The 22,392-nt window shown below is 29.9% G+C and overlaps 3 protein-coding genes across 4 annotated transcripts in view; 2 read left to right on the top strand and 1 right to left on the bottom strand.

Annotated features, from left to right (window-relative positions):
• The window catches only part of LOC141532061 (uncharacterized), a 19,722-nt gene extending 8,604 nt beyond the window's left edge, over positions 1-11,118 (bottom strand). The window contains exons 1-2 of the mRNA XM_074250220.1: positions 11,024-11,118; positions 4,994-5,116 (exon numbers count right to left, since the gene is read on the bottom strand). Coding sequence (XP_074106321.1) covers positions 4,994-5,094 — 101 coding nt within the window. The 5' untranslated portion in view covers positions 5,095-5,116; positions 11,024-11,118. The remainder of the gene's footprint in view (positions 1-4,993; positions 5,117-11,023) is intronic.
• LOC141532051 (uncharacterized) lies at positions 9,991-18,926 on the top strand. The gene is made up of 5 exons (XM_074250209.1): positions 9,991-10,048; positions 15,537-15,743; positions 16,514-16,868; positions 18,529-18,729; positions 18,909-18,926. The coding sequence occupies exons 2-5, from the start codon at positions 15,589-15,591 to the stop codon at positions 18,924-18,926; spliced, it is 729 nt and encodes a 242-aa protein (XP_074106310.1). The 5' UTR covers positions 9,991-10,048; positions 15,537-15,588.
• LOC141532114 (uncharacterized) lies at positions 18,924-22,392 on the top strand. 2 transcript variants are annotated; one of them, XM_074250291.1, is made up of 3 exons: positions 18,924-19,244; positions 20,935-21,180; positions 22,193-22,392. In XM_074250291.1, exons 1-3 carry the CDS (start codon positions 18,992-18,994, stop codon positions 22,225-22,227), a joined length of 534 nt encoding a protein of 177 aa, XP_074106392.1. In that variant the 5' UTR covers positions 18,924-18,991; the 3' UTR covers positions 22,228-22,392. The 2 variants fall into 2 exon arrangements, with proteins under 2 accessions (XP_074106392.1, XP_074106391.1); XM_074250290.1 differs by having other exon boundaries at positions 20,935-21,186; positions 22,148-22,392.

Raw genomic sequence — 22,392 nt, 5'->3', positions numbered from 1 at the left:
GAGATCCTGATATATTTGTCTTTTGTGCTCTTCTTTGGCTGAGATGTTGTATTCAGCCGGGGCCGAGAACTCAATGACATAAATGTCACGAGTGGCCTTGTCGAAGAGCACAATATCAGGTTTGTTGTGATCTATCCGCCGGGTTGTTGCAAATGGCATGTTCCAATAAATTTTGCAACTGTCATTCTCAACAACCTGGGGAATATCTCCTGGCAAATAAGGCAGCACTGGTGTCACGTCAATACCGTAGCAATGACGAAGATAGTAGTACAGTACTCTCAGGGCAGCATTGTGACGCTGGATATATGCACCTCTCGCCAGCACTGGACATGCCGACAAAAGGTGCATAAGCGTCTCCGGATGTTGTCTACACCTCCTACAGGACGTGTCCGGAAGCTGCACCTGGAGCACCTTGCTACGGTACTCAAGAGTGTTAATGACACCATCTTGGCAGGCAAATATGAACCCTTCAGTCTCGGACATCAGGCCCGCTGACTTTAAGAAGGAAAACGTCAGCTGGATGGACAAGCCATGATCACGCACGTGTTTAAAGAACACGCTGTGCATGGACTTGTCCATCAGTTCGCCAAGGAGTAGTTTTTCCTCGGCGTTCCTGATGACGCTCTTAAATTCCTCCTTTCGGAGTTCCATAAGAGCGTTTATTTCTCCAAGACCAAGGGTTCTTGCCGCATATATTGCTGCCTTATACAAGAATGACCCCTTATGCGCATTTTCATGTTTATGTACAATTTGCATAAGAAAGTCATCCTCGTCTGCAGTGAAATTGACAACTTCGTGAGTTAAACCCAGGACCAAACGGTCGTGAAGCCGCTCCAAACTCTGCAAACCTCTCCCACCGATGGACCGGGAGAGGTATAATCTGGCGACTGATGAATTGGGGTGCATGCTCCGATTCATATTAATGATCTTACGGGTTTTGATGTCGAGATCTCGTAAATCCTTTCGGGTCCATTTCAGGACACCGAAAGAGTATAGTAAGACTGGGACAGCGAGCATGTTAGTAGCTGAGACTTTGTTTTTGCCGGAAAGTTCGGAGGACCAAATTTTCCGGAGTCTCCTAACATACTCGCTCTGGAGAGTTGTTCGGACTTCAGAGACCGCATGCATGCGGTGCTCTTCCATTCCTAGATATCTATACAACTCCCCGGCGTCTAATTGGCTTAAGACGCTCCCATCCACTAATTCGACATCATCACCAGTATCAGAGCACTTACCCCTCGCCAGATGTACGACCGCACACTTGTCCAACCCAAAAGACATTCCGACATCTCGTGTGTACTCTGCTACGATGTTGAGGGCCGCTTGTAGATGATCTTTATCAGCGCTATACAACTTCAGATCATCCATGTAAAGCAGATGGGTAATCGAATAGTTTCGATCACCCGGAGGCCCCACAGAGTACCCATGAGTTTTACGGAGAACAACAGATATAGGCAGCAGTGAAATGCAAAACAGCAGAGGGCTCAAGGAATCGCCTTGAAGACCCCTCGTTTGTACTCTACAACTCCGGTTACGTGCAATGCGTTTCCACTTCCAATGTGAAATCGCGTTCGCCAGAGCTGCATTGTACGCCGAATACATTCCACTATTTCGGGATTGACTCCCAGGCATTTGAGTAGATATAAAATCAACTCATGTGGAGTTGAGTCAAATGCCTTGCGATAGTCAATCCAAGCCATTGACAGGTTGCGTTGATAGTAGATCGCATCTTGTAAGACGCATCGATCCACTATCAGGTTCTCCTTGCAACCTGACAGGCCTCTTTACTGCCACGTTGTTCATATATCTGTTGCCATACAGGCTCTATCTGCTGCAAGATACGGTTATTTAAAATTTTTGTAAAAATTTTATAAACCGCATTCAAGCAGGTGATAGGCCTGAAATTCTTAGGGTCAGACAAGTCACCTTTTTTAGGTATCAGTACGGTTCGCCCTTCTACAAGCCAGTCCGGAATCGGATCGTCAGCTCTAATGTATGATGTAAATATGCGGGCCAGATGGAGGTGGGTAGAAGTAAACTTCCTCCACCAAAAGACATTAATGCCGTCTGGTCCCGGGGCAGCCCAATTTTTGCTGCCATTTAGAGCTGAACGAACTTCATCCACACTGACTGCAGGGCTCTCTTCATCAGCATTCTGTCGACGGTGTTCCCGACAGAATACTTTGAAGTCGTGCAGAGCTGGAGTGTTGGCGTTCACGTTTGGTTGATCTCCATACAACTCAGTCCAAAAGCTTCCACCCGCTCAGGTGTTGGATAATTCCCGGTAACATCGGTCTTTGGTGTCAGAAACCGTGAAGGGCTGGATCGAAACAACGAGTTGTCGACCAACCGCTTCAGCCTTTTCTCTAATGACTTTTTAGCAGCCACTAGAGCCCGCAATTTATTAAGAGACTCTTCCTTGATGACATGAAGAGTACTCTTGTTCAGTGTGTGATGACGCCACCGAAGTTCAGCAGCAATGCGCCGAATTCGGGGCGTGTATGGTGTTTGAGTTGTGTCGTACTCAATCACACACTGAATGCGGGAGACCTGTTTCCGGACATGTCAATTTTCAAGCCAAGTTGTGAGATGCGCTGTTTCAACCTTGCCTCGATCGAGAGACATTGTCTCTCTCTCGGAAAAGCCGAAACTGCTGCACCATACACAACCTGGCTCACAGTGAGCAGGGTGGAATCCTCCAGGATGTTTGCACGGAGATCTTCGTTTACCGCGTCAAGCTGTTGTTGGGAGTAAGTTATCTTTTTAGATATACTTACTTGCCGTCCTACAAAGGGATTGTTGTTGTCCAAGGAGGAACGGCGTCGCTCTTGGTGTAGTTGCGCCGGAAAGGAAAGTCTATTAGACTGCCTTCTGTCCGGCACAAGCGATCTTCTATTTCGCCGAAGATGAGCGGCATAATTACGCAGGTGTTTGGGCGTAAAATGCGCTAGCTCCGGATGCATATCACTCCAAAGAGTGTGCATCCGGGCCATATAGCCGCTCACCCCCGGCTCGCTACGTTGGTAGCACACCAAGAGATCGACTCTCAGTTCCTCCGTCCACTTAAAGTAAGTCCTTAAGGCGCCAGGGTCGTCATCATTCATCGGGTCCGGCGTGCTCCTCCCACCTGATGAATGGTCCTCATCCGAAAAGGACCGGTTGTGGGGAGCACTTCTGAGTTGGTATCTTGTGGTAACTCAGTTATTTCCATGCAGTGGGTAGTTGGCCCACTGCACGGGCTACGTCGTTCGCCTACAGACCTGATGTTATGGTCTGCGTTTCCCGCGATGCGCCGCTTGGAGGCCACGTAGCAAGCATCTTCGGGTCGGACAAGTCACCCTTTTTAGGGATGAGTACGGTTCGCCCTTCTACCAGCCAGTCAGGAATTGGTTCGTCGCCCTGAATGTATGATGTAAAAATCCGGGCCAGATGAGCATGTGTAGAAGAAAATTTCTTCCACCAGAAGATGTTTATGCCATCTGGACCCGGGGCAGCCCAGTTCTTGCTGCCATTCAGGGCTTTACGAACCTCTTGCACACTGACTGCAGGGCTCTCTTCGGCGATATCCTGCCGTCGGTGTTCTCGACAGAATGCCTCGAAGTCGTGCAGAGCTGGAGTATCCGGGTTCACGTTTGGTTGATCTCCGTACAATTCACTCCAAAAGGCTTCCACTCGCTCAGATGATGGATAATTCTCGGGAACAGCGGTCTTAGGTGACAGAAAGCGTGAAGGGTTGGATCGAAACAAAGAGTTGTCGATCAACCGCTTCAGCCTTTACTCTAGTGACTTTTTGGAAGCCACCAGAGCCCGCAACCTGTTAAGAGACTCTTCTTTGATGACAAGAAGAGTACTCTTGTTCAGTGTGTGATGTCGCCTTCGAAGTTCTGCCGCCAGGCGACGAACTTTATTATTATTATTATTATTATTATTATTATTATTATTATTATTATTATTATTATTATTATTATTATTATTATTATTATTATTATTATTATTATTATTATTATTATTATTATTATTATTATTATTATTATTATTATTATTATTATTATTATTATTATTATTATTATTATTATTATTATTATTGATACAGCAAATCTTCTGTTACTACACCGATAAAGAAATTAACTTTATTAAAAAAAAAAAAAGTTTGTAATAAAGAATATTACTCTAAAGAATTTAATTATGTCAAATTAAATATGAAAATTTGTATTCTATAAAATATTTTTGGATTATAATTAATTTACATAATTAAAAATTGAGAATACTTAATTGAAAACAGTGAAATTTTTTTATAATAAATATTTTTGTTCTAGCCCTGATTAAAAATATTGATTGAAAAAATTAACGCCATGCAAATGGTATATCTATATATACATACAGAATAATTGAAATTATTGAAAAAAAATTCAAATCTTACAATAATGAATGTTCCTCAATCAACATTTTTTTATCAGGGAGACTCATTTTTAACTACATTCAATTTTTTTATCTAATACACATAATTAATGAAAGAAATCTGCTATGTATAAAAAATGCTACTTACATTAATGATATTTCATTATAAATTTTCTGAAGATTTCGAAACTCATGTTTTGTTGCGATGTATAAATCACGCATAAACCGTGCTTGATATTCGCTGTTTGGATCTCGCTCATGCGAATGTACACTTTTATTTTCTACATAGGAAAAATCATCAGTAGCAGACAATGTACCTTGAGCGTTGCAAGCATCCGATTCAGCTCGGGAACAAATTAAACGTTTGAAACCAATATATTAAATGATGAAGATAATCATTTATTCAGCCCGGCTATGAAAATATAAATACTATAGAATAAATCCACGACTAAACTATTAATGAAAATAATCCGTACATTTTTACTCTAAACTTATGTTTAATATTCTCAGACTGTTTATCGAAAGTATATATATATATATATATATATATATATTAATCTTAAAAAGTTTATTGCTATAGTCACTTAATACATACCTAGCACCATCTTTTAAAGGTCTTCCTTGGCGATAAACGTATCCGTCAAAAACCCTGTCGGGTAAGGACTCAATATAAGAGCTACGATTTCTTTTAGCCATAAAATCTTAAAAAATTGAAAACCTTTGAATATGAAAAAAAAAAAAAAACAAATAATAATTAATAAAAATTTGAGAGTAATCGACACCGGAGAAAAAAAATATTCAGAAAAATTTTTATGAATTGAAATGAGTTTATTCACCTCAACTTGTATATTTATACATTATATGTTTGCATAGAGGCAATGATGCTCAATACCTTGAAATTAAAGAATACGCACTCTTTGAGCTCTTTAAACTAGAAAAAAAACTTAGTTGTATTTAATATTACAATTTTTTACAGCTGGCGCACATTTTCGTGTGTTCTTTTTTCGTAATATATAAATATCAAAATGTATTCAAAATATTAACAAATTTTCAATAATGGAGCATTATCCAATTGACAGAAAAAAATTACTATCAAAGAATGAATTTTCTTGACCCAAGAAAATATTCAGGAAAACAAATTTTCTCTTGGCTGAAGTAAAAACTTTCACTATATTTTAGGAAAATTATTTTATTCACGAAAGTTTTTGTGTTCAAAAATAATAAATCTGTTTCCACATAATTTCTGGGTTTAAGTAAACCTTTTTTCAGTGTATGATTTAGACAAGACATTAGCTTTTTGTAAAATTTAGAGTTCAGTGAACAAGCAAGTCTCATTACATATTATGACCCGCTTAAACTGAACATCGCGATTATTTTGGAGAGATTTTGGACCATCGATTGTTTACAGCCATTTTTTCAAACAATTATAAAAAAATTACTTTTATTTGAAAATGGAATTTGTTTATTATATATTATATATTATGGATAACTTCAAGACGAAAATTTTTTTGATAAAAATTCACATATTCTGCTGTTATTTAAAGTAACTTGCATGCATCATTACGTATACTTTATATATGCACCAACTTTGCGGTTTTCTTGTATTTAAAAGAAACATTCATATATATTAAACTTTGAACTTAAATTATTTGTCCATCCATGATTATTTGTTTTTATATATAATTTTGTAAAGTAAAGTCTCACTTTCTTCCCTCGAGACAGGGCCGAAAATTGAAATTCTTAGTGCAGGTATGATGAGAAAAATATATTACTTAAAAACGATCAATCAACTATATACAGGCAAGTTTTATTAGATCAACATTGAGAAAAATATTCCATCCCCAAAAAAATATTGTTTTAATTACTTTAACAAATGACTAAAAAAAAGTAATCGTTACTTATTCTGATGATTAATAAAGTAAGAATTGTAACACTCGATTATTTTTTTATTTTTTTACGATTTTTATATTATTATAGAATTCTCATATGCAAAAAACAGTAAACCAATTGTTGTTCATATTTCATTTGCAATATTTTTAGTGTAACCATTGAGAAGGAATATTTTCATATTTAAATATTAAAGAATAACAACGATAGATGATTTTTTTTGCGTAATATATGTAATATTTACATGCTTACACACGCCTGTAACATTTATCTTTACTATCATTGTGTTTTCATATCAACCTACTTCTCATTCTGATTTTACTTTCTCTTTTTTTATGGACTAAATGCGCATGCGTTATACACCATTGCTAGCAAAAAACAAAATGTTTCCTCGCGCTTATATGAAAATCGACGTAACTGACATTATTTTGTATGTTATATTAATAACAAATTTTTTCACACTAAAAGCCATCGCTTTCAATACATTTTCAAGCTGTTGAAGCTCAAATACTCGTTGGAAAAAAATCATTTAATGCTATTAGTTTTTGGTAAAACTTCGATCTGAGATGTTATTAATTATTAAATGTAAAATGCTCAACAATTTCATTCATTAAATTATACGAATTTGTACGTTATCACCCGTCACGACTCATGTAAATGAGTTTATTATTTATTTATTTATTTATTTTGTTTTAATGCCAAGGCGCAAAGCCGAATGGTACAAACGATCCATATAAAATTATACTTCACATAAGTATAGCTAATATATAGATTAGGGTGGGTCAAAAAAATCGAATAATTTATTTTTGATTTTATACTCTGAAAAATAGGTTCGTAGACACCTAAAAAGAATTCTCTCCAAGTATAAGCTCTTAATTATAACGGGAAGGTCCTCCGCTTTACGGGTTTCTATTTTTTTCGAATAATCAGATAAAAAAATTTATATCTCGCTTCCAACTGCTTGGAAAAATATTCCGTGGCATAGATTTTGTGAGAAATTGAATGCTTTACAAAAAAGGTCTCTTATGACTTTTTCAAAAACTCAACCGATTAAAAGATATTCATAGTTGAAGTTTGGCTATTTTAAGGAAAATATTCGTTTTTATTATGAATTTTATAAGTCGATGAAAAAAATTATTTCGGATTGCGGAACTCATGATTTTGTAGGAAATTTACTGCTCTACAAAAATGGTCTCTTATGATTTTTTGATTAAGTGAAGCCGTTACGAGATATTCATCGTCAAACATTAACGAATATCAATATTTCCAGTTTTTGATCAATAATTCGATAAATTTTAATTTAAACTATGAGTTTCAGGAAAATTTACATAAATTTGAGTTTCGATCGATAAAGAAATGTTATAATAAGTTAGATAAAGAATTATTAGAATTATCATTGATTTTCCTTGGAGAAATGCCTCAAGAAAAGATTTCTTTCAAACGTCCTGGTGCTGTTCATCATGCTAGATGGATGGCTAAGGCCATTTATAGTTTGAAAATGTATCTATTCAGAGATGAATTCAAACTCTCTCAGAAAGAATTGCATGGTCTTCGTCATTTCTGTATTTTTATAGTCACATTGTATTTAAAAGCTTGGTTTTCATCAACTTCTGCAACAACTGCTGCTTATCATGACTTGCAGTTTATGAAAAATTTATTGGAGTACAAACATATCAATCCTTTGATTTCTTCAGCTACGTGTGAAAAAATGATTTCGCACTTATGGTATTTGAGCGATGAACTTGCCATTTTATCACTGTTTGACGATGGCGTTCCATTAGAAGTAAAAAAACGTATTGTTGAAGCTGCTAATACTCGTGAAGGTACAGATTCTAAAGCTAAAAGATTTGTAATTGCTAAAAAGATTTGAATTCATTGGCGCAGAGAACTCTGAGTGACTTTGTGTCTAAAAAGTCATTAAAATCTTTTCAAAATCTTCGATCTACCGTATGACTTTCTTGATGTCGATGTTGAATTATGGCCTACTAATGAAAGTTATCTCGAAAATAAAGAATACTTTCAACAACTAAAAGTTGTCAATGATTCAGCAGAGCGAGCTGTTGCATTAGTCAGTGAATATAATCAATGCTTGACAAAAATGAAGAACAATTCCAGTACTTATTGCAAGTTGTCAAAGAACATCAAAAACATTCCCAAATTGTAATAAAAGAAATTATTTATAGTAATAGCGTACTGTTATGTTAAAAATATAGACAATTATATTGCAATTGATAATTCAATAAAAAATTTATCTATAAAAAAGTTAAATACTGGTTGTTTCTCACTTGATTCAATACTTTTCATATTAAATTTGACAAAGAAATATGTCATTCACTTCAAATTAAACTAATCATTGGCTATATGTCGAAAAAAATGCTCTAATTTCTTGTTTTAATGCAATCAAACAAGCTCAAGACTGAAAACAATATTAAAAAAATTGTTTATAACATTTCTTTATCGATCGAAACTCAAATTTATGTAAATTTTCCTGAAACTCATAGTTTAAATTAAAATTTATCGAATTATTGATCAAAAACTGGAAATATTGATATTCGTTAATGTTTGACGATGAATATCTCGTAACGGCTTCACTTAATCAAAAAATCATAAGAGACCATTTTTGTAGAGCAGTAAATTTCCTACAAAATCATGAGTTCCGCAATCCGAAATAATTTTTTTTCATCGACTTATAAAATTCATAATAAAAACGAATATTTTCCTTAAAATAGCCAAACTTCAACTATGAATATCTTTTAATCGGTTGAGTTTTTGAAAAAGTCATAAGAGATCTTTTTTGTAAAGCATTCAATTTCTCACAAAATCTATGCCACGGAATATTTTTCCAAGCAGTTGGAAGCGAGATATAAATTTTTTTATCTGATTATTCGAAAAAAATAGAAACCCGCAAAGCGGAGGACCTTCCCGTTATAATTAAGAGCTTATACTTGGAGAGAATTCTTTTTAGGTGTCTACGAACCTATTTTTCAGAGTATAAAGTCAAAAATAAATTATTCGATTTTTTTGACCCACCCTAATATAGATAAAAGAAATAAAGAATTTACATGATAGCTTAAAATATAGAATTTACATAATAATCAAGTGCATATGATGTTTTTAATCTTAATAACCAGCTTAATATTTTGTTATATTATTGTTCGAGATTCATGAGAAAATCGAATACTCTCGTCTTAAAAGACTCTAAACCTAGAAAGTTAGAAATTTCAGGGGGTAAATCTTGCCAAAACCGAATAGCTTATTACAATTATAAAAAAATTAACTTGAGTTAAGAATATTAGTTTGAAAAATTGGATCATCTTGAATTATTATTAATAACACTAAACAATCGAAGAATTTTTAGTTAAATACGGAAGGTTAACGAAGTGTGAGTGTAAGAAAAAATAGGTTATTTGTGATTGTTGATTTAAACTGTGCATTTATAATTTTTAATATTGTTAAAATAATATAAATAATAGAAATTTTTAATATCAATTTAAACTTCTAAGAGTATAATAATTATATATTGCATATATGTGTTTAATTGACTACGACGTCCCATTATAATAGTGTAGCACACAGTTGCTTCTTATTCTGCGACACCCTGTGTCATTTATATACATGTGTAAGTACTGTGAAGAAACTAAGTATTACGCATTGGTGTATCGATGGATGGTGGTATTCATACCAAACAAAAGACGCTAGTTTTAAGTTAAGTACGGAAGGCAAGCGTTACGCGAGTGCAAGTTAAAGCAGGTTACTTGTGATTGTTAGTTTAAATTATTTTTATTTCATAATATACTGTTAAAACAAATTTAATACTAAGAATCTTTAATATTAAATTAAATTCTCGAAGAAAATAATTGAATTTTTTAAAGGTGATATCAGCATTAGTGATTGAAAATGACTGAAGACAAGTATTATAAAAGTAATAAGCATAGAATAAATTGAAACATTAGTTGTTAGAGTATTTCAGGCAGTTTTTCTGTGTATAAACAATAGAATTTTAACGAACAATGATAGTTTTTATTTTTTGAAAAATATAAATTAAAAATATTTTGTATTTTCATAGTTGGATAATATTCATAGATTATTTGTATGTTAAGATACGCGACTCAACAAAAGCAGACACTTTTCAAAAGTAAATTTTTATAAGAAATATTTTTAAATTCCCATCAAGGTATTTTAAAATTTTTTCTTGCAAATTTCTTAAAAAAAAATTTTTTTATAAAAGTATTTTTCTAAAAATTGTTAGATGTTTGTCTAGCTCAATGAAATTTTATTTCAAGTGTCACGACTTCTATTTTAAATATATACGATTATGAAATTAATTTTGTATGAATTTCATACAAATTATTTTCATATCCAATATGCTGCTTGATATACAAATTTTTTTTTTCTGTTTGTGGCTCATTGGAGAGAACTAGAATATTTTAAGATGGGGACACTGTATTTAAGTTTTTATTATTAATTTTGAAACGGTAATGAACCTAACATCCCGAAAAATGACTACCGATTTATAAGAAATTTATATTTTTCAGCTTTTCGTATGTACAATAGGAAGAAAAGTTATTAAAAAAGTATTAAATGGAATTTTGAGCGGTTAAGCATGAAACTAGCGGGAAGTTGCCGGGATGGCCTTGAGAGTCAACCGTTTTCTTAAATTTTTTATTACAATTTATTTAGTTAAAAAAAATTTTTTTTAAATTGACAGCTGTGAAATAATTATTATGGAATTACATACCAAAAATAAATTTTGCTTCTTGATTGAAAAAATGTTAAAATTATCTGACGTGAAAAAAATAACAAATATTTCAGCAAACGAGAAATACACTCTTAACTGTAGGATCTTAAGACAAAGACTGAGTGGCACCAGTGCAGCCAGATCGTGGGTAGAACGACCCCCACTAAGGCAAAATAGCATGGAGTGTAATGGAAAGTGGGGGAACTTTTTACCCACGATCTGGCTGCACTGAGTGGCACGCGCGCGTTTAGATCTTGGGCAGAGGCAGAATACCCCTTTCGTGGTCGGTGAATTATGCGCACGCAACATCTATGAAAGGTGGCATATCCGTACATCGAAAACAAAAGGGGTATTGATATTAAAAGAAGGGGTAACCGATAGTAGCTTCTTAGAAATAAGAAAGATTTTTTTCTGTGCTACGACTCAAGTGGCACAAACAAAAATGTTGACTTTTAAGTCATTTTTTTTAAAACCAGAAGTTAAAAATAAATAACATTTAACTTGGAAATAAAATTAAGATACATAATATAAAATAAAAAATATATAACTAAAGTTTACAAAATGTTAACAAAAAATTTTTAATGCTGCTTAAGGTAGCTTAAGTTAATTTAATAATTTTAATCAGCATTTATATCAACTGCCAAAACAAGAAAATGTCAAAATCTTCATATTTTAAATTGACATATGTACATATAAAAAAAAATCAATTTCCTTTTTTTTTTTAATCGAGAAATTTTTTTCAGCATTTATATCGACTGCCGCAACAAAAAAAAAATTAAAACCGAATTTTAAGTTGTTTAAAAAATAAATAGAAAGTCGACATAGATTTTCAAAAAATCTTCATTTTTCTTTTATTATTTTCATTAAAGAAATTTTTTTTAGCATTAATATCGACTACCAAAACGGAAAAAATGTTGAAACCTTTGAATTTTGAACTGTTTTTAGGAAACATAAAAAATCGACATTTGTAGATTTTGAAAAAATCTGAATTTTCATTTTTTATTTTAATTGAGAAATTTTTTTTTTAGCATTTATATCGAAAGCCGAAACAAAAAAAGATCAAAATCTTCGAATTTTGAATTTTTTTCCAAAAAATAAAAAATTAGAAAATCGACATATGTACATTTTTTAAAAATCTAAATATTGTTTTGATTATTTTAATTGAGGAAATTTTTTCAGCATTTATATCGACTGCCAAACGAAGAAAATGTCAAAATTTTAAATTGTTTTTAGAAAAAATAAAAAATCGACAAATGTAGATTTTAAAAAAATCTTAAATTTTTCTTTTTTAATTTTAATTGAAAAAAATTTTTTTTGCATTTATATCGACTTCCAAACTAAAAAAACAATCATAATTTTCGAGTTTCAAATTTTTTTTTGGGAAAAAAAAAATTCGAAAAATTGACACATGTAGATTGTCAAAAAAGCTGAAGGTGTCTTTTGCTATCCACTCGTATGATTCAGATGGAAAATATGAAAATATATCAGGCGTAAAACATTTATTCGTAATGTGATTGGTTAAGAATAGTAGAATATAAAATTATCATGTAATAAACTTTTACTTGTGCGCTTGCGCACACAATGTACACTTAGTTGATATTATTCTACATATTTATTATAGAGTGGCTCATTTTCATTATATATCATTTATAGGTGCAATTTTAGCAATTTAGGTAAATTTATTTATTGATATCCAATATTTTTTAATTAGACAATAAACGACAAATTTCCAAAAGTTCATTTTTATTCAACATTTTTAAGGGTTAATTTAACATTTTTAAGCATGAATGGTATTACTCATCGTTATTCTAATCATCCTGATATATGTAAAATGAAATATCATTTCATCTTTGGGTTTAAAAATTACATTATTTGAAATAATATTATTTTTTTACTTATCATACGACGAGCTAAACTGGTGTATGGCCCGCCTTTTTACTATTCAATAGCAGAATATTGTTGAAAAACATAAAAAAGTAACTTTTCATTTCATAATAATTTTTATATTGGCGTAGATTTAAATGCTTATGCATAGGAAGAGACAGATAAGGACGAATTATAATTTTTATGATTTATTTATTTAAAAATGTATGCTTAGATATAAAATTAATCTACAACATTCTAATTATGTTTTGAAATGAAATGTAGATTTTTATTTTAGTTATCAATTTTGAGACAACTTTCATTTGATCATTAAATAGTAAAACAGCGTGCCATACTGATATGCCTGCATGATGCGCAGTCTAAGAATTTTAACTTCTTGCCCTTGCAATGTAATATACTGTATCAAATTATCAATACCAGCAACATTCACTTCCAAGTCATCAAAACTATCATTGATGTTTTGATGAAATGCTTTTAAAAATTTACTGACATATGCCAAAAAGTGTGAAATATCCAATATATTATTTTCGTACAGCTGCCATGCTTCAGTAATTTTCTCGTTTATTTCCAACGTTTGCGTATGTGCTGGTCTCGTTACATTATTTCCATTCAATAGTGACTTATACTCAATATGAGTAACTGCTTGTAATTTGTTCAGTGTCTCTAAAATAATAAAATGCCGATAATATGGGGTGCGAAGAAATTTAATCAGGTAAGTATTCAATTTCGTGAACATTCCTAAAAAAAATATGTGCACAAATGAATACTCTCCTCAAACTCTTAGCAACATACACGGAGAAAAACAAAGAGCAGTAGTGTTTACAATACAAAACGGCACTAATTACTGTGTTACATGATAATGGTAATTTTCAAGTAAAATATCGACTACATATAAATTTTTCATTAAAAATTCAAATTTTTTTGTCTCAAGAAAATTTTCTTAGACTAAGAATAATTTCTTAACTCAAGAATTTAGTCTCTTGACTCAAGAAAATTATTTTCTTCAAAAAGGTATTCTGGGTTTAAGATTAAGGCTCTTTTGAGTCAAATTAATTTTTTATCAGTGTCGATAAATTTCAGTTAAACATATTTGTTTCTTATTTTAGTTACACGGAGCAAAAATATCGTTAGAATAAAGGATACGTATCGTTATTCTGACTATACGCCGTATACTCATTTTACTGATTAGAGATATATTCTGTAAAGTTAATTCAGCTATACAGCGGATAGTCAAAATGACGTTCCGTGTCATTTAGGCATAACATTTAGTTAACTCAACTATACAGATCCTTACGTTAACGAAACTACATATATTTACAAGAGCTATTCTCTGTATGCTTACGTGAAACAAATGAATCCTTCAATCAGACAACTGGATCGTTATTTAAAGGAAACGTCATTTGAAGATACGTTGGATAGTCATTTTAACGATATTTTTTTCTCCGTGTACCATTAAGTTTATTATATTTTTTTTAGAATATAATGAAATGATTGAAAGTACAAATGGACTAAGTATTGTTTAACTTTACGATGATAGTGATAACAATGAAGATTAAGTTCTTTACAATCTGTACAATACTATAAATTTTATAAGAAGAGCAAACTAAGATTTTTAGAAGAAAAATTTTCTCTTCACTAATAATTTAAGCCAATGAAATATTAAAAAAATGATTATAAACAGTTAAAATTATTATTTAATTACTTGATTTTCGATATTGGGGTAAAACCACACGGAAAGAAAACTGTATGAAAAATTACGGTTAAAACATCGTAATTTTTAGTATAGAATATTTTAATGCCGGACCTAAACTCAAACATCGTAATTTTTGCGATGCCGTATCGTAAATTTTTATCACTTAAATTAAAAAGAAGCTTAGGCTACCGAAGAAAATAATTCTGGATCACCGAGGAACTGAATTTTATAGTTAAAGGAAAGCGGAACTTTAGTTAACAAACATAATGTCTTCATTTGCGTCAATAAATAAATGATATAAAAAATCCAATATGAATTTTTTTTTAATACAATTTTTTCATAATTTACTATTTACAACGAAAATTAAAGAAACGTTTTCATTTATGCAAATTTTATAACAAATGAAATCAATATCACTAAAGCAATGCAAATTTATTAATTGCCAGAGAAGGAATTTGCAATCGAATGATTTTAAAATAAGAGTTCTTTAAAAAGTCTTTATATTTCATAACTTATTGTGTCGCTTTCTCACATGTTTTTAACTATAAAAGGAATATTTCGAAAAAATGTATCTAAATAAAATTATAATATTTATAGATGCAATTTCATTAAAATTATTTTATCTACATTTAAATTACTAGTTTTAATGATATTATTATCTTAGAAAAATTAAAATGATATCAGTTTTATTTTTTTGCATCGGTAATTATAACTGTTCTTCACTTCGAGAATAAAGAATTAAAAAAATTTTTTTCTTATTATTATTAGCATTTATAAGTATTGAATATTCAAGTGATGAACTAAAAACAAAATTGATTAAAATTAACAGACATTTCTTTGTCAATGGCTCACTACTGCAAAAATCTATTATTTTATATATATTGTTAATCTATTAATATTTATTATGTTTCTACATACATTTATTATATTTTACAGTTACATAAAATGCTGTGAACATCGAAGTAATGCTTGTCCTGCTCATGGAAAAATGCTAAATGGTACACCAATTTTGACTAGAACCCATAATCATGCTAATAATCCGTTGTTGGAGAAATTTTCGACTTTTCAAAAATCTTTATACGATGCAACAATGATACGCCCTTATAGATCTATCAGAGCTCTTTACGATCATATCAGTGTTCAGTAAGTTCTTCTAATTGTAATAATTAATTTTTTAACACAAACACACACACACACACACACATTTATTTTATAATATTGTTTAATTTACAAGTTATTTTCTGTTAAATTCTGTTTAATAGTCTTATTGTTTGTATATTGTGATCGGATTTTTTCCTAAAATTACTGTTCTTATTTCTCAAACGTCGTCAAATGCGTTTGAAGTTTTTTTTTAATTTAACAAAAAATAACATTAATTAAAAAAAATTTTTTTGATGAAGATCATAAAAATGTTAGTTTTAGATTAAGTTTGCATAAAATTTGAGATTTATTTGACTTAAAAAAATTATACCAAACTCATAGTTAAAAATTATTATAAGATATATAATAAAAATTGAGTTAGACTATAGTAATTTCTTTTACAGTTCAAATGTTTCCCAGTGATACAGTGCCATCATAATAAATTTGAATTAAATTTTCTTTTTATGCATACAGATACGAATATTCTTATTCGTTTATATCTGACAGTTTTTTTGTCGCAATAATAGTTAAGGACCCTTATAACATTTAGGAAACAATCAGCACTATTTCCGTATATACTATAATCATTAAACCATTTTTTCGATTACATATTTCTTAAAATTTTTCAAATTTCAACTTTGAATAACAAAATTTGTGCAATATAAATACAATGCGTATGATGCGAATGAACATTCTCATAGATACCACTTCTTCAAAATTATATCAGATAACTATTTCATTCATACTCATTATATAAAATTGCTTTCTTATAGGCAACATGAAGCAGCAGTGGAATTCACATGGGCGAAAATGCAGCCGCTTATGGAAAGATGGCGCCGAAGAGATCGGCCGCGTCATCCACCAATACCGAATAATCTAGAACAATATGCCAATTATTTAAACATGCCTGAGTGGGCTCAATTACTTAAATACTCGCAAGGTCAATTGAGTGCGTCTACGCAAACAATGTCTAATGGCAAATTACTGACGATATTATATAATTCCGATTTCTTACGAACTGTAGTGAATGTAAAGACGTTATTTATGGACGCAACATTTAAGATAACGCCGAAAAAGCCAAAAACTTATCAAGTTTTCACAATTCTCGGTCTCATTAATGATCATAAGGTGAGTTATCAGTGAAAGAAATAAAATTAATTATCTCGAAAGTTTTTCTCTCAGAAACTCAAAATCATACACTAGTCAAAAGGCTACTTTTTGTCCAGAAATATTCTGGACGCAATTAAAAAAAAAAAAAAACACGCGGAAAGAATTTTCCTTGGTATCATTTATGTTATAAGATCAATGAATCTGACGTTTTTGTTTCAATTTTTTTTTTCTATACAATTATTTATCGCTAAAAATTAAAAATTTCATTTAAATTTTATTAAGTCAATGACCGTTAAACCGATGAAAGGCTTTATTAATATTTCAGATTAAAATAGATGATTTTTTGATTAATAATGGTTTTAAAAAATACTACAATGACTGATTTGATAAATATAAGGAATTTTTTTATATATTTCGGAATATTGTAAAAAGTAACTATATTACGTGTAATTTTTTTAGTACACTGATAAAAAATTTAACTTGACTCGAGAGCAAAAATCTTGAACCAAAAATACCAATTTGAAGAAAATGAATTTCTTGAGCCAAGATATAATTCTTGGTTCAAGAAAATATTTTACAAAAAATTTTATTTGAATAAATAGATTGTGTCTAGATATCTTTCTGTAACATAAAATCATCCCATATACCGTTTTTGATAATGGAATAACTTGATTTTTTTCATATCGTATAATTATTTCTTCATTGTAATATAACACTAGTAAAAGATAACGTGATGCAGGAAGTTAATTAGAAAAAAAAATCCTATATTTTAAATTAAAAAAATATCTTGGTTTATTTTTACGTGATTTGAGTATGTAAATTTAAAAGTTACACTGTGTTACAGCTCTTCAGTTTTTAATTTTTGTATTTCAAATGTTATAGTATTTTGACTGTAATAATTTGAGTATATTTTACATAATTTCAGCATGTAAAAACAATCATCTATAATACTCAAGACAATGACAAATTTTCAGTCATTTACGTAGACTTAAACAACAGTATCAACTATGGTAGCGTTAGTAAATTAATAAAAGAAGAAAGAAATACTTCAAGAATAGTCAACGCAATTCCATCCATACTTCAAAACTAGTCTGCTGGAAACAGTTAGTATTAGTCCGAGTAATTTGTGTATTTTCACAACTCTCGAAAATTCATCAAGAGAAAAGAATAACTTAAAAAATATAGGGCTTTGGAAGTTTTTCTTTAAGGACAAATTATAAGTTATATTAAACCGTTATAATATAAATATTAATAATAATAATAATATTATATATAATTTTATTATTTTTCCCTATCAGCGAACATTAACATGAGGAATACTCCAAAGCCCTACTTATATTTTTTTTAAATTATTCTTTTCTTTCAAAATTCGATTTCCAGAGTTGCGAGGATAGACTTAATACTCGGATAGATACTGACAATTTTCAACTGATTAATAAACAGAGAAAGAAATACCAAATTGGCGTTAACCTTACACTTTAATTTGAATTTGCGGTCGTGAAAATGAAATTTATTATCGTTTAAGTTATCAACTTACTAATTTTAATTTTCTTAAATACCAAAAATTGATCGAAATTGATTTGAAACATATGAAGATGAAATTCACCAATATATTTTTGTTCGAAAAATATCTACATTTTCTGACGATATAAAATTAATTTCTTATTTATTGTTAAAGGCTTTACCACTTTGCTGGATGTTGATGGAGAAAAAATCTGCTTTGTCATATAAAACAGGATTGTCTTATTTTAAGAATGTTGTGGCACCGCACATTGATCCTGAAATGATCATGACTGATTTTGAAGCTGGACTAAAACAACCAATTAATGAATTATATCCTCGTGCCAATCATAGTGGATGTTTTTTCCATTTTTGCCAAGTAAGTTTTATATAAAAATTTATTAAGTATAAATATTTATTGTTTGCAATATTTTTTATAGCTGTAAATAAATGTTTTATTATTTTTTTTTTTAATGTTTCTTCGATATTATTATTTTTATTCGATATATAATTTTATTATTATTCGATATATAATTTATATCAACTTTGTTTTTTTAGTCTATTGTTAAAAATTAAAACAGCTTCAGCTGCATGAGTTAATTTTAAATTGGACGTATGGACAAATTATTATTCGAAAAATTATGGCATTGGCTTTGTTACCTCCCGATGCTGCAAGGCAAGGATTCACATGGTTATGTGAGAATACACCTCTACCCATCTTAAACATATTACAAGAATTTATATTGTATTTTGACGATCAGTGGATGCAAAGAGCACCACCAGAATTATGGAGTGTTTATCGCAATAATCACCGGACGGACAACTTTACAGAAAGTTATCACAAAAACGCTAAAGGTCGTTTTGGTGTACATCCTTCAATATGGCAATTTACTGGTAAAAATTGAAAATTGATCGTTCATATTTTTATGTGTGATTCCATCGGTTTCTGGTTCTTTATAAAAACCAAATGAAAATTAACTCTGCATGAAATATTTTTAAATTACTTTTTCTTTCGCAATATTATCTCTCGCACAAATTAACCGATTTTAATCGGATCATTAATCTAATAATTTTACATTCTTTTTACAACAAAAGCATGATCGAATTCTTGGATCGTAAAAAATTATACATACTCACTAGAGGATGTATGTACATACCCAAAACAAATGACTTTTTTTTTCCTATCAAATAATCAAATTACGCATAGTAATGAAAATATCAGAAAATTTGATATGAAGTAATCTTTTAATAATTTATAAAGGACTGAATTTATTAAAGAATCATTAGAGAACTTTTTTGTAAAGCGTTGAATTTCTTATAAGAATATGTATTAGTCTTTTCAGTGATTTATTTCAATTAAGATGAAAAAAATTCCGAAACCATTAGGAAATTAACAAAGAAAAATGGCCATTTTGATTCCCTTTATCGATACAAACATCACTTGATATTTTTATTGAGACCTCTCATTACATAAATTAAATGTTGAAATTGACATTATGACAATATTATATGATGCAACAAGTTTAGAAAAAAGTTTTAGTATTTGCGTTAGCGTTTGAGAAATTGAGAAATCTTACAATTTTTGCCGTAATTTTACGCATTTTATCAAATGCTGTTTCTGATAAGTAAAAATAAAAATAAATCATTTTTAGAAAGCTAAATCATTGAATGATTCATAGACCTTTCATTTAAACGTGTTTCTTATCCAAAAACAATTATTTTATAAAAGAAGTTTACAGTTAAATTTACTTTGAAAATAATTGTAACTGATGACGTTTACTTTGTATTCAACTATAAATTAAATTGTAAAATTCGAATTTCTTATAAATTTTTTAAACAATAAAAACCTCGAAAGTAATCTAAAATTACATAACTTCTGAAAAAGTCCCATTATCAATAACAACGAAATTAAAACTTTAATTTCTTATATTATTTTGACAAGTTATGAAATTCATTCTACACACTGTATTTATCTTTAATTATTAATAATAATAATTACTGAACTTGCTGAAAAATTTTTATTTAAGACAGTTAGGAATTGTATAACTTAAATTTTTGTTCAGAATAATAATCTTAATTTTGTTGTTTCAAGGCAAAATTTTTTTTTTACATTTCTTATATTTATTTCTTTACACAAAATAAAATTCTGGCTCAAATCTTGTAATTTCTATTATACTGCCGACAAAAAAATTAAATTGGGTACTGAAACTTACACAAATATGTTACATTCCAATTATTGGCCTACAATAACTATCAAGCATGTAGCAACTGTACAAATGTTGTTAAATATTTTTTTTATACTGCAGTTCCCGGTAATAAATATCTTCAACGACATAAAAATTGCAAGTCTTGAGCCAATATTTTGCTTTGGGTATACATATTATACATATTTTTATACAAGATTTATTTTTATGGCATTATAGAAATATAGGCTGAAGAAAAAAAGTTTTTTTATGATTTTCATTTACTTAGAATGATCAAACTCGATTCGAAAAAAAAATAATCTATGTTATTTAATCACAAGCATTACTTTTTTTTGTACACGATTCTTCACATAATTTTATTTCTAATTTAATTCTTTCAGAAAAACTTACTGAGTTACAAGCCGTCACTCATATAGAGTACGCATCTCTCCAGAATGGTATGAATGTAACAAGGGCAGCGCGGCGTCACACAACCGATACGAATTTCAAAATTATAAAAGCTTGGGACTTATACGACGCAGAGTCGTTGGATATTCCTAACTTTCTTGCATGCGCAAGTCATTTTTTACATGCATTCCATCGTAATTCCCAAAATTATCCAGAGTTGAATAATCACCTTATTAATGGTACAGGTAATAATTAATAGAGAAATTTTTGCAATTTTTTTTGTTTTCAAAAGTAACTGAAGCTATCGAAGAAAATATTCAGATTTATTCTACCTGACTTGTAGTTTCAAGTTTTTTTTTTTTTCGATTTTTTATGATTATTATTTCACTGAAATCTTGGTAATTAAACGAAAAATCGATTTTTTTACAACAATATATTATAAGTTAATGATCATACTATGAACAAAAGATGGATTTGGGAAACTTGATTTAATCTTCTATGAGTACTTCTTCATATGTTTGTAAAACAAGGATTAATAGTATGCTCAACATCGATTAAAGAAAAAATTACTTCTTCGTTTCAAAAGTAGACTAAAACATTTCAAGTTTTTGGTTAATCGGTTAAACAGAATCTTTTTCAAATGATCAAAAAAGTATTCACGGGATGATTTCTACAATCTTATTTTACATACTTATATAGTATAAAAAACAATTTATATTATTATTATAAAATAATTACAATTTTCATAAAATATTTGTTGATTAGAAATTTTTTCTCTATCAATTTCAGAAATCGACTTTTCAATTTATATAGATTTTTAGTACGTTAGCACTAAAAAACAAATGATAAACATCGGTACTGTTGATAATATTTATAAAGTTGAAATGGATTTTTTATGACTAAAGAAAGAATTTCTCCGTACTTTCTGAAATTGATGTTGAGTTGTCCATAAACTTTTTTTTTTTTGTTTATTGAATACTAGGAAATATTAATAAGTTATTCAAGCTTTCGAAAAAATTTATATGTAAGTGTACTTGAATTTGTTCACTGTATACTCATCAACTCATCAAACATAAATAATCAAAGAAACAAAAGTTATTTTTCGTTCAGTTGTTCATATCTCAGCGAAAAATGGTCAAACAAAGATTTAAAAATAATTTTTGTATTTGTTGAAATAATTAATTTTGTTAATTTGTTTTATTTTAGGTAACATCGTTGATGGGATCCCCAATATTTATGATCAATTTTTAGTTTTTGCAGATCTCAATGTTTTAGACATCAACTAGAGGAGTCATGAAGTTAATATAGTGGACTTAGCGCCAACAATAATTTTGCTTTGTTTAAATATTCAATTGATCTTATAGTTATAAATAAAAAAATTTATTATTTAATTAAAATTAAAAAATTGCATAATATAATTGGTACTTTGTATTGGAAAAATAAATTTTATA

Source organism: Cotesia typhae, unplaced genomic scaffold, assembly GCF_013202065.1.
Source record: "Cotesia typhae breed Kobodo isofemale line unplaced genomic scaffold, CoteBio_Ctyphae contig_56, whole genome shotgun sequence".
NCBI classification, from domain to species: Eukaryota; Metazoa; Arthropoda; class Insecta; order Hymenoptera; family Braconidae; genus Cotesia; species Cotesia typhae.
This window is presented reverse-complemented; position numbering and strand designations above follow the sequence as displayed.

Coding starts and splice junctions, on each gene's coding strand:
- LOC141532051 (XM_074250209.1), top strand. CDS start 15,589: ATGCTAAATGGTACACCAATTTTGACTAGAACCCATAATCATGCTAAT. Junction 15,744..16,513: donor TACGATCATATCAGTGTTCA/GTAAGTTCTTCT, acceptor GCTTTCTTATAG/GCAACATGAAGCAGCAGTGG. Junction 16,869..18,528: donor GTCTCATTAATGATCATAAG/GTGAGTTATCAG, acceptor TTATTGTTAAAG/GCTTTACCACTTTGCTGGAT.
- LOC141532114 (XM_074250290.1), top strand. CDS start 18,992: ATGGCATTGGCTTTGTTACCTCCCGATGCTGCAAGGCAAGGATTCACA. Junction 19,245..20,934: donor TTCAATATGGCAATTTACTG/GTAAAAATTGAA, acceptor TAATTCTTTCAG/AAAAACTTACTGAGTTACAA. Junction 21,187..22,147: donor TCACCTTATTAATGGTACAG/GTAATAATTAAT, acceptor GTTTTATTTTAG/GTAACATCGTTGATGGGATC.